Source organism: Rhipicephalus microplus, chromosome 2 (assembly GCF_043290135.1).
Source record: "Rhipicephalus microplus isolate Deutch F79 chromosome 2, USDA_Rmic, whole genome shotgun sequence".
Classification (NCBI taxonomy): domain Eukaryota; kingdom Metazoa; phylum Arthropoda; class Arachnida; order Ixodida; family Ixodidae; genus Rhipicephalus; species Rhipicephalus microplus.
The window spans coordinates 189,519,877-189,532,895 of NC_134701.1; the positions used below are offsets into that span (position 1 = coordinate 189,519,877).

At 38.9% G+C, this 13,019-nt stretch overlaps 1 protein-coding gene across 4 annotated transcripts in view; it reads left to right on the plus strand.

The window, feature by feature from the left end:
* The window catches only part of LOC119169632 (uncharacterized), a 128,213-nt gene that overhangs the window by 103,651 nt on the left and 11,543 nt on the right, over window positions 1-13,019 (plus strand). For all 4 annotated transcript variants that reach the window (XM_075887165.1, XM_075887167.1, XM_075887166.1 and 1 more), the window contains exons 11-21: window positions 516-592; window positions 3,223-3,424; window positions 3,684-3,764; window positions 4,580-4,699; window positions 5,209-5,427; window positions 6,644-6,810; window positions 7,727-7,849; window positions 9,331-9,414; window positions 10,238-10,359; window positions 11,094-11,254; window positions 12,659-12,809. In XM_075887165.1, the coding sequence (XP_075743280.1) occupies window positions 516-592; window positions 3,223-3,424; window positions 3,684-3,764; window positions 4,580-4,699; window positions 5,209-5,427; window positions 6,644-6,810; window positions 7,727-7,849; window positions 9,331-9,414; window positions 10,238-10,359; window positions 11,094-11,254; window positions 12,659-12,809 (1,507 nt within the window). The remainder of the gene's footprint in view (window positions 1-515; window positions 593-3,222; window positions 3,425-3,683; window positions 3,765-4,579; window positions 4,700-5,208; window positions 5,428-6,643; window positions 6,811-7,726; window positions 7,850-9,330; window positions 9,415-10,237; window positions 10,360-11,093; window positions 11,255-12,658; window positions 12,810-13,019) is intronic.

Consider the following 13,019-nt stretch of genomic DNA (forward strand, 5'->3'; position numbering starts at 1 on the left):
AACAAGACAATTGTTCTGAAGTCCAGTAATAGCAGCACCTTCACACAACCAGAAATAGAAAACTCCAGTAATGTAGACTTTTTTATACGGTGCTTTTCCTGCAGTAGTAGGACAGCTTACATTTTCCCCTAGTATGTTTGAGTGCATACAATGCATAGTATAGTAGGTCAATAAGCCGATAAAGTTACAATCTTTTAAAGATTCGTAATGCAAATAGGAAAATAAATAAAATCCACCCGCATACGCACTGTTGCGAAATGGTAGTCTCACTATGAAGTGAAAATCCCGAGTGCCAGGATTCACTATAATTCAGAACAAAACTTTGTCTGACAGTGCCTAGTGAGATTCAGGGAAAGAAGAATGCATACGAGTCAACATTATGGCTAGATTCGAAGCTACATTGTGTGCCTGTTTAATTAACATGTCGTTATTGACGAATAAGTGCAGATTTTGTTGAACTTGTGTGAAATTTGCAGGTAAAATTAATTATGTCTTTTGTATGCGAAATTCTGCAGAGGGAATCGCCATCGCAGACCATCAAGGTGGAACAGTCACAAGCCGATCGCACGAAAAAGCCTTTCTATCCCCTTCCGTGAGTAAATACGATCATTCTGTTATTGCGTGAATAGCCAAAGTGATTACTAACAAGTTTCATAAACACATCAAATTTCAGTTTCTTTTTATGTTATTGTCTTATTATTAGTGCCTGGACTGTTTCCTGTGCTTGTCAAACAAATACCGAGTTAATTCTGTATCACACGCATTCAAACCTTTGGACATTAGAGAGGAATGTAGTAAATATCCGATTGTAATGGAGTAAATGAAAAATAGTTTTGTCATTGGTACAGTATTAAAAGTATACATTTGTGACAAATTTTTTATTTATAACAAGGGTTGGCTGCATGCCATATATTTAAAAATCCTGAACTCTGCCTTTATGTACAACACAACCCATTGCTTAAAGAAGTGATGCTGTGTGTTTCTTAATGAATATAAGGTTGCCAGTAATGTTGTTTAATTACAGATTTTATGTACACTTGACTACATTGAAAACTGGATCATTTCAATATTTGGTATTTACTTGCATAATTAATAAATATTCTCATTCCTCAGAAAAACTGGCACATTTGTCAATGTGTTCTTTAGGCCCTGTAAAACTTCTAGTGAGTTTTTTAGAATGGCAGAAGTGGGTAGAACAGCTTGGCTAGGCAACATTAATATGCACCTGTGCAATCCCAGTTTATGTAAATATTAAAAGGATCAAATTGCAAGTACACTCAAACCTCGATATAATGAACCCAGATATAATGAAATGTCGGTTATAACAAAGTAAATGATAAATAGTCTTGCAATAGACATAATGTTAAGAATATACCTTTATAACGAATTTTTGGACATAAAGAAGTTATTTTGATGTAAAATGCAACTTTGTTATTATAAGGTTTGAGTGTACATAAGACACGAGATCGTGGCGTGAAGTACATTGTATATGGCTCAAAATGGCTAAAAGAGGCACTGCCTTGTGCACACAAAGATTGCGAAATTGGCTGCACAGTCAACTGCCTGTACATGCTTAAAGCATACCTGTGTTGAGCAAGTATGGGTAGGGTCATCTGTCATAAGCAGTGTAATTCTTTTTATTCACAGGCAGTTTAGCATAACCCACAAATGTGAAAGAAGGAGATTCATCCATTTATTAGTTTGTTCATTCATTCACTAATTCATTTTTTAAAAGTGCCCATGGACAGCTCTAGGCCATAGTGATGGCATGCTTAGGCCTGGATTATAGTTTTCATCATAATGTGCTTTGTGCAGTACAGCATCTCTTATTTTTGTTTTTCCTGAATGATCCACTTCACTCATTCACAGAAGTATGGTGGTGTTTGCTGAGGAATTTGTATGGTAGTTCGAGCATCTCTCTCGAGAGGCAGTTGGAGTATCTCTTGCTGTAGACAATTAACAGCCTGTTTTGTAGTGAATGCTTGGATACCAATTAATACCACAAAAGAATGGGGGCCACAAAATCTCACAAATACCAGGTTGCATGCCTTTTAGGCACCAACTGAGCCCGATCTTGCTGTCACTGAACGGCAAGCCAGGAACCATCAGTTTTGAAAAACGTACGCTCATTGTGAGAATTCTCAGAATCGGTTTAGCTGTGAATAGCAATTTGTTAACCTATCTTTATTATGTTAGATTCAGCTTTTTTTAACGGTTATAATTTGGTCCTAAAAACATAACTGACCCCTTTTTATTTAAGAAGAACTTCTTGCTAAGCGAGTTGGTGCATGTCTGTGGTATGTAACGTTGTGCGTACAATCGGACGGACGCAGGAAGTAAAGAAGCGTAAACCCCTCTTTCATAGGACTTGGTATAACATGAAAGCAAAAAGTGTCTTCACAGAGGTAGTCAGGTGCTTATTGTACACTGTTTTGCTACAAGGGCAAATGAATGAATGCTGCAGTAACAAACTGTTATGTCACGCAAATAATGGCAAGCAGCTTAAAACTTTCAGCGCACTCCTCAAAGTAGAAAAGATGTACGAAAATAACATACACAGAACGAGCATGAACTAACAACTGCCACAATTGGTACTTCTTTGCGTGTGAGCAGCAGTGCCCACAGTCAGCTCCACACATTGACATAATAGGGAGGGGGGAGCAGCGCTGTGATGAAGCGTGGTGGCCCCTGAAGGGGAAACCTGCGCAGGCCTACACTCACTACAGATCTAGTATGATGTCACTGCAACTTTCGTTGCCCTTCCTACAGAGCCACGTCAGTTCTGGATGTGCTTGTGATGCGGAGTGTCCTAGCATACAGGAAACCCCAAGAGGTTTGTTTCGGTCTCGAAATTTGATGGCACCACCCGTTTGAAGGGTGCCCTTCGTGCCTTACACACCATCTTACTAATGATAATAAGAACACGCCGAAGAAATTGAGCTCTGAGTACCACCTATGGTAAATGGTGTATATAAATATCTCGCTGTTAGAAAGCCCAAAAACGTACACCTTGTGGCGGAGCCGACCTGCACCATGTGCTGTGAAGTGAGGGATTGTTGGTTCGACTTCCGGCAAATCACATTTCTTTTTTTTTCTTTTATGCTTCCTCATAAAAATATTGCACTATTTACTAACAGTTAGCATGAAACAGCATAGTATTATTCTAAACGCTTTTGGATGAAAACACACTTAATAACGCTTGTGCTGTTTGTGCTACTGCAGGGTTGACTTGAGCAACAACCAGGCCGTCAAGCTCACAATAGGGCGACTACACTTTAGCGAAACGACATCCAACAACATGCGCAAGAAAGGAAAGCCGAACCCTGACCAGCGATATTTTTACCTGGTGGTCAGCTTATGTGCTCACTGCGGTGACGCTGTCTACACTATTGCAGCACAGTCCTCCCAAAAAATTATCGTACGGGTAAGTTCAATCATACCTACTGCTGAAGTTACGAACTAATCATACTTTTTCTTTATTGTGATTCTTTGCCTACAGCCATATTCACAGCATGCAGTTTCATTGTGTTGCATGTGCATTGCAGAAACTATTACAACCCTGATAGCACTAGCCTGAGTTCAATTCTTGCGGTGGTTTACGTTACTACAAATTTTGCTACTTATTTACTTTTGCATAATAATGACTGACAGACAGTGAATGGCATCAACCAAATGCATTGCAGGCCTCGAATCCTGGCCAATTTGAAAGTGACATGGAGCTGACCTGGCAAAAGGGATCAACACATGACGCCATTTACCATATGGTAGGTCTTCATCTTTCGCTTATGCGATAGAGCTGGTGTCATTCGAGCAACAGAAACGTAAAAATGCAAGGTGCATGGCCTCGCCAGTCATCAAACCAGAAAGCCTATGCACGCTTCAACTATGATCCTAAATTTGACAGACATGAGAAGACACCTGTCGATTCTTTGTGTGCACATTGCAATCACAAGTTTTCTTTCTTTTTGCTTTAATCTTCGTCATCTTACTTTCAGTCTGTTGTGCCTTTTCCTCTGCACAACAATCGTTCATTCACCTGGTTAAGGGGAAGTGCTATTTGAAAATTATGAGTTTTTTTTTTTTTCAGAAATTAACCATTTTTCGTTTTTACCTGTTTTGTAAAGTTGAATTTTTCTACTTTCATGACAAAAAGAATCAAGGTTGAATTTAACATGTAAATGAGTTAAGAACGCTTTTAAAAAGCACAAGATAGCTGTTGAAAATTAGAAAGTGATCAATGTCTAGGGTCCCCAGGAAAACACCACTGACTGGCTTAAAATAATCATGATTCCCAAGATTTCGTTAAGGAAAAAAATAATTTTAGAAAGTTCATCTTTGCCACATAAACAAGCTTTCAATTTTATGTTTAAGCTTCCTGCCTCTCTTGATTTTCCCTCTCTCTCTCGCACTGAAGTACTTAAGGTTACATGCCAATGCAAATGATATAACAGAGAATGCAGAATAAAAGACAGTACAGAATTACTTAATTCAGTGTTTAACCATGAAGACAGAAGATGTACAGATGCATGCTACATTTGGCCGATTCCCATTACAGAGTGAGTGAATTTCATTGTTGCAGGGCCCCGTTGGAATAAACACTGAAAGAACCGACGAGAAGCTTGTTGTCAATGGAAATATATTGCTGTCAGGCCATCTCATTCAGCCATCCGATGAACGGGCAAAGTCAGATGTGGTTGAGGTAAGCTGTCTCCTGTGGACCCAACGTGTTATTGCTTATGTAGTTGTCATTCATCTGCCATGACCAACTATATGCGCACAGCATATACTACGAATTTCGTGGCAGTGTATTAATCAAATGGTAATCCAAGCTGTGTAAAATGGCCATTTTTGTTGCAGTGTGACAAAAACCCCACGTACATATTGGCAGTATCACATGCGTTTAAACGACGCAAGTTAATTTCTTGGAGAGCTCTTCTCTGACAAATAAATCAAAGCTGAGGATAGGCCAACACTGCGTGGCAGTAATATAGCTGCTTGCATAAAAAGTTCCTATTTGTGTATTATCTTATAGATACCTGTAAAATTAAGCCATTTAGCTTTAGCAGTACAGATATATAGCTTTGAAAAGAAGCATTATCAGAAATGCAAGTACAGTAATCAGGAACATCACGGCAAATCCCGACATTTTGGGACCATTGTAGTGAGTTCGTCGTGTCACCATTTCGCATTACCTCATTTCACTCCCAGCTCGACACCAGGGAGCAACTCAAGAATGTGGCAAACATGCGCATCTACCGCTACCGCTACATACCCGAGTACGTGGAGCACGCAGGCCTCAAAGATGCGACGGACACCGGTGTGTTGGCGCAAGAAGTGAAGCAGATCCTTCCCGATGCTGTGCATGATGGCGGTGATGTGCTACTCGGCAACGGTGACTGTATCGAGGGCTTCCTGGTCGTCAACAAGGTGAGGCATTGTTGCTAGACATGATCGCGTACTCACACGCTTCTAATACTCAGATGTCACAGTATTCTAATTCGTTTCAACTCAAATTTACAGTCTTAAAACTTTTAAATACTTGAATGAATGAATAGAACACATATTTGATTACATTTACTTTGTAATCCCCCTGTAATTACACTGTACACAGGGGGATTACACTTATCTTGTAATCCCCCTTAAAAATAATTTCACTGAAATGCGGAAAATCTATTCCGTGGAGCTAGATACTATCCAAAGAAAACCTGCATTGCCTCAAAGCCACACATTATATGCGGCTCAATTAATTTTTTTTAAGTTTGAAAGCTTCTCATATGGGCTGATATCTGCTAAGTATAGTAAATCCTAAACGTAATGTGTTTTAGTGCTTATAGCTTGCAGCCTTCTGCTATTCAATTCTTGCTATTCAAAGTTGCTTTCAGTTCTCGCTGAATAAAAAAAAAAGTCACGCTCACACATTCTCAGTTCCAAATCCTAAAAAAATTGTTGAGCAAGTTAATTGGGTCATGACAAAAATGAATTTTTTTTTATAATATGGGGTGTATACCATTCGACATGTACTATTCAAAATTATTCTTCGAACTTACTTCGAATCTCGAATTTGCTATTCTCTCATTCTAGTTATTTCTTGCCTGCACGATCTGTGCTCTCATTTATGCTATTGTCAACTTTCTTATCTGTGTTCTTTCGTCTAAAAGCTGTCTGTTTTATTTGAGTATTCTTTATATCCATGTTCATAATAACAAAGTTTGTTTCTCTAATGTTTTAGAATGAAAGTTAGCATTACAACTAAAACTTTGCAGAGTACTGCTGATTTTACTAAGCTTATTCCCCTTTGCCATGTCATATGTTAGGAACAATGTATTATCATGTCTTTTGTGACATATTAATTTCTTTCAAAATAGGAAAATTTATAGATATGAGAAAGCAAATAAGATATTTTCTCATTGTCATTACAGTGTAATGATATATGTTTACATCAGGTATAATGTAATGATTTTTGGGTCACATGTGATTTCTTTACAAGCTTTAGATTTATTCGTTGGTTACAGTATGCTAAATAGTAGATTGGTTATGCAGCCAGTAGTACTCCTTTCCCTGAATAGCCTGTCTGCCTGAATAGCCTGTCAGCGGCTACCTGAATAGCCTGTCAATCTTGTCCTCTGTGTTGTTAATTTTACAGGAGCGCATTTTCATGGAAAATGTTGGGGCTGTCAAGGAACTCTGCAAGGTGACTGACAGCCTCGGGACTCGAATTGACGAGCTGGAGAAGATGAACCGTGCGCTCAACAAAATTAAGCGCGTTGACAGTGTCAGGTCCTGTTCCAGTAGTAACAGCACAGTCATCAGGTGAGTTTAATATATAAACAGAATTAGTGATGCATCTGCCAGACATTTTCAGATGAGAGTTACTGACTTGTGTATTAGGCAACGTGCCCACAGGCTTATTATATAGTATTTTTATCATTGAATAGAACAGAAACCGAGAACTTCTAGCTTATTCGGACCACAATGCTAAATAATCTTGAGATATCTTTTTTTTTCTCCAGACATTACACAGTCATCTTGTTAGCCTAGGTATCCTTAAGCGTAAGTTAGTCATAATCTTGATTCTTGATCTACAAGATGGAAAATATGTTAGTGCATTTTATATTCACAAGGCTGGCTCTTGGGCAAGCACTTCTCATTAATGTCTGTATTCAATTATTCCTTCACATAAAATTTAATGAGTGCAAGCATTATACTTTTAACTAGCTATCTATAAAATAGTCCAAGTTTGCTATACCTTGGAAAGAGTAGTGATAAACACCGTAAAATTCTAAATAATTTAAATTATTTTTTATAGTACTTGTTCCTATTAGTTATCTTAATTTGATACCCAGAAGGTGAATGTGTTATAATGTTATTGATGTCGTGCTTTATTCTCGTTATTACTGCAACTGTTACACAAAACTGCAGCTTGAAGGAATTCATTAAGCACTCTAATTAATTTTTCTCTGAGCACTTTTCTTGTACGTAGCCACAGCATTATGTGATGTTAACAAAGTTTGTTCTGTATCATGACACTGCATGTCAATGAGAACAATATCAGCATTGAAAACTGACTCCGTTTAAACTTAAAAATGTTAGGTCTTTCATTATGTTAATAGTAACTCAGTGTAACCATTTTATGCACGTGAAGCATGCATGGGTTGATGCTTTTAGTGGCATTAGGTGTTATAAATTAGCTTAAACACTCATTTTATGATTGCTTTTCTGCCAACAGTCGCAGCTCTTTCCCCTCCAGGAGGAATGCATTGAGGGGAAAAAAGAAAAATGAGAAGCCCTTCTGCAGCAATAAGCTTGTTCAAGGGACCATTACCATTCTTATACTTGTCATGGCATTCTGGTGAGTGGCAAACTTCTTTGTAGAGTCATCTTATCTAGCTTTACTACATACTATAAACACTACCTAGTGTAGCACTGACCCCACACTGTGCTAGGCAGTTAATTTACAGTCGATCTCATTGTGTTTACCATTGATGTGTGATGCTTGCAACACCACTGTTTTTGTGTATCACACAAGTTTTACAATACAAGGCAATGTTTCGTCAGCCCAGTAGTAGTCTTCTTACATTCTGCATTGTGCCAACATGTAATGCCCCCTCGTGGTTTGAACAGCTGTTATAGGACATGTTGTGGCTGCATAATGATCAAAGAAGTTCAAGCAAAAAATTGCCAAATATTGCTGCCATTGTTAGTAATTCACCCTTTTAGCAAGAAAGACAAATTTGTTTTCTGTGAATAAACATTTTGCTTGTAAGTCTCGTATGTAACTGACATGTAATTAGTTATAGTAGCCTAGTCAAAAGACAACTTTGAATTTCTTCATAGCCTTCATTATTTTTGCGATAGCAATTATATGGACACTCTCGGCTTATTTTTGCTGTCACCGTCATGTCTCGGATATGTATGTGTACATATATATGTTAGAAAAGGCATAAAAAATAAATCAGTAGAAAAAAATTCTAAAGCAGCATAACAGCGACTGACACCAGCACTCCACAACCCGCTGCGCTAGCCAACACAACTATGCAATATGCTTGTGCCAGTGATATAATGGCGAAGTATTCATATGCACAATTTACCACAGTGCACAGGTCTCGGAACAGCTTGAGCATATTTTCTGTCACCAACGCTTTAAGATTTTTTTTTTTTTTTTCAAGTGGAAAACTGCCCTTGAGGTGTGCACGATAAAGTGCCCCTTTCTGTACCACTTGTGATGTAGAAGACAAAAAAAAAAAAGATCACGGGGCACACTTGGCACTAGACACCGCTGTGTGGCAGGAGGCGCAGAGGGGTCAATCCACGTGCAGCAGGTTGACAGAAGAAGAAATATTAAATAGTGCTGGCTTCTGCATTGTGGACATTTACAGTGCATAAACACAAACACGTAATAACTATGACAGTTGTTAGTTCACACTTGTGTATACCTATGCATTGTTTTCGAGCGTCCCTGTTTGTGCTGCAGTAGTGTGCTGAAAGTATTGAGTTGCTTGTCGTTCCTGGTGTGATATTCTGATTTCTTGCCATCGCATTCATAGCTTCATCCTAATGGCAAAACTTTGACATTTTTATCACATTCACTTTAAGATTTATAGGTGTGCCTAAACAAGCACTTGAATTCTATGTAAAGATAAGGCAGTCGTCCAACAAGTTCATGAGCTGTTAAATATTGCATGTAGTATACCGCAAGTGCATGCATTATCTAATGTGAACTTGTTGAAGCCTGTGCTGAAATCTTTTTGTAGCACTGCCTCATACAATATTCTTGTTCTTCATACCTTCATGTTTATTCTTGACCATTTGTAATTCATCCATTATTTTCAGTCTGGCTGCCATGGCATCATTGTACATTCTCGAATGGCAGCGAAGAAATGATCTGGTAGCGAATAGTTCAATCAATCGTCATGTGTAAGTACTTCAACACTGTACGCACTATTTCTTGAACAATAGAGACCCTCAGACGTAGTGGCACGGATTTGCAGAGGTCCTAGCACAATGCTTGCTTGCTGTTATTGTTACACTCATATGCAATATATTATGTTTATATTATAATATTTAAGCACACTAGCCTCCTAAGGAGTTATAAAGTACCCGTAGTTTATTATACATATATGTAATAGAAGCATGATTGAATGCAACGCATGTTCATAAGCAATGCACAGCTGTCATGGGAAAAAATAAACATCACAGTGATACCGAAAAACAACACGTCACAGCTTTCAGCCCATGAACAGTACAGAAACTCTCCAATGGGGATGTTAATAACGGTGTGACCAAACTCAAATCACAATTAGAAGCAGCATGACGTGTTCGGAATGCAATCAGAATGGAGACTGCTGACTCTTTCACGGTTAATTTGTACATACAACATCACATTGCAAAATCATGTGGCACTTTGAACCGAGCAAATCAGGAGAAATTGTAGACTCAAAGACACCCGTAAGCTGCTCACACTAGTGCATCCTGCTGATGTATTTATTCCTTTGTTTGTATAACTGGCACCGTATGGCCGTAGAGAACTGTGAGCGTAACTTTAGAACTTAAATGCGCAATGAAGTCCCTCTTGGCGCATTCTGCATGCATCATTGGTTAACCAGTGGCCGGGTGGCTAGCGCTTTTGTTGCGGCGTTGTGTCATGGCACTTCGCAGCCATAGATAGAGCCCCTCGAGTCACGATGTGCTTTGCTTGAACTTGTTTAACTGAGCTTATGTTTCTTGCATGAAATTTTAGAGTGCCTATAAACAGCAGCAGCCAAGCAGAGCAGGGTACAAAAGGGCACAGCAACTCTGTTGACAATGCAACTAAATACAAGGACCCAGCAGACTCGACCAAGCTTCAGCATGATGAAAATGGTAAGCTAATATGTGCACTGAATTTTTTTTTAAACAAGCATTTGAAATAGTGTTGATAACAACTAAGATAGAGTGTCCAGTGGTTTCTTTCTGTGCTATAGTGTGTACTTTAAGTGGTACCAGCATTTTTCCGCTGCATCTTATTTAGTTGCAAGTAAACAGAGCAAAGAGAGGTTATGCAGTCAATTTGCTCCCAAGACCAGTTTGCACCAATATGCAACAGAAAAGCCAGAATGCATACCAAGTTTTATTCTAAGCTCTTGATGGTGTACAGGCATGTTATATAAAGGGCATCTTTGGTAACATTAACACTTTTAGCATTTTAATGTTTTCAGTGTCCGAGAATTAGGTCATATTTAGTATCAGAGCTACCACTACTGCAATTTTTGGCGGACCACACCAGAAACAGGGTGCTCTCGTTTCTTATCTTCTTCCTTCTTATAACTTATCTTTATATTGTTCAATCTTCATTAGCCACCTTTTCATACTCTTTACGCACTGCCACTTAGTTGTAATGGAATCCTACTTCTTCTTATTATTATTTTCTTTTTTTCTGGCTTGCTTATTCTCTTGCTACATCTTTTTCTTGTTCATTTTTGGCCTTTATAGTATAACATTACGGGTTAATCTTTTATTCTGTCATTCTTGAGAGCATGTAAAAGACATGTTTCGGACCTTAGACAGCTTACAGAAATGCTCACATCTGCTCTGTACATGTTCATTTCTTTTACCAGAGTCCAAACTGCCACCTGCCACGAGACGGAAAGGAACAGACTCAAGCAATTCCGTGCCGATACCTCCGAATGCTGCTGGCTCAGCAACACGGTGGACTCAGTCGCCGACAACGCCTACACCTCCCTTGGCCACAACTTCTGTGCCCATTCTGCAGCCCAAGGCAAGGCCAGCCTGTTTTGCATGCTTCCTAGAAGAAAAATAACAACAATAAAACAGATGTTTTGTCATGAATTTAGAAATCTATTGCTTTCAAGTTTGATTCACCTATATTTTAAGAAGATTTAACTTGGCAAGATAATGGCAAACAGCTAGAGTATCTCTTAAACAATGAAGTTTTGAAATTAGGCATGCTTTGCTGAAATTCAGAAGAATTTGTCATTATGTTGTGAACTTGCACCATCGTCCCATCTATTAGTTGAAAAGAACAGGAAGTGCAGACGCGAACCCGCCGCTCGACTTGAACTTGGCTTGCCAACGACTTCAATGCAGCACAAACTCGTTTTGAATGCGCTGTTTTTAGGCTGTGCCAAGGCAGTACAAATGCACACACGCATTTCAAACGTGCTGCATTGAAGACGGTTTCAAGTGAAGTTCACGTCAAGGAGCGTTTCTGGATACGGGGGGGGGTAAGTTAAGAAAAATGAAGAAAACATCACGGGTGAGTGCTCAGAAATATAGAAATCCCTACCTTCTGCAGGGATGGTAGATTTAATTAAAAATAAAATTAATATGCTGATATAACTACAGGATAGGGCTGCATCCATCATTGGAAATGACATAAATAGGAAATGTTATTATTGTTGGTTAAATATCATTTACCACTTATGTTTAACAAGCAATGCTTGACCAGTTATCATAAAACAGCGGCGGTGACACACTAAAGCACTATTATTATTAAACCTTTTCTCAGATTTCTGGATCTGCTTCTCACCATGAAGTCGCACATTTTTAGTGACAATAGGTTCAGTATCACCGTATGGCTGTATTTAATTCAGTCTCTTAGATTTAGACCTTTCCTTTTTATGAATTAGAAGAAGTAGCAGTAAAATAATATAACACTGAGTAGGTAGTTGTAGCTGCCTTTTGCCATACAGGCAATCACAGAGAGTAGGTACATACAGACAGATAACTTGTGTAAATTATACATATAGGTTCACACATACATAAAAGAGACAATTCGGTTCTGCTAATATAGCATTGCAAGCACATATGGCTACCCAGCCAAATTGAGTATGTTCATGCACATGAAAAATAACAGTGAATTTGGGTGACTAATTAGGTTACCATTGCCAGGTAGTCAGACTTGGAATGATAAAATGAGTAAAATCAAGGGTGACCTCCCAGAAATTACTCTAGTTTATCTCGTCACATATTTTAGCTTTGTAGAAGCACATATACACAGCGCTTACTTGAAAACTAAGAGATAGAAAAGGGGGGAAAAAATTAACGAGAGACACGTGGAGGCTGGTTCAAAGATTGGCTCAGTTTTCATTTGCACCAAATATGTTATCGGCATTATACACTTCGTAGCGACACACCAGGCTGACTGCTGCACTTGATGCAGGTGATTGGTACACCACCTGATTGCTTGGATGGTGTGCTTGCATCATGTACTGCCCACTGCTGTGTGGCTGCCATTCCCGAATCTCAAGACACCAATGCTCAAAGGGTGGGGCCTGCAGTTGTTGCTTCTACCGAGGCATCCAGGTCATCAGGTAATGAAAGATGCTACTACATTATGTTGTAATCACACTTCTGTTCAAGACAAAGCTTCCTGAACTGTGAGGTGCTGAACAATTTAAAAACTCGGTGTGCAGGCACTCTTTGTAAAACCGAAAACGACTCGGATGCATTTATCCCTTTTTATTAAAACCACACCAACTATCCTCATAATATATGCCAAACTGCTTATGTGACGATCACTG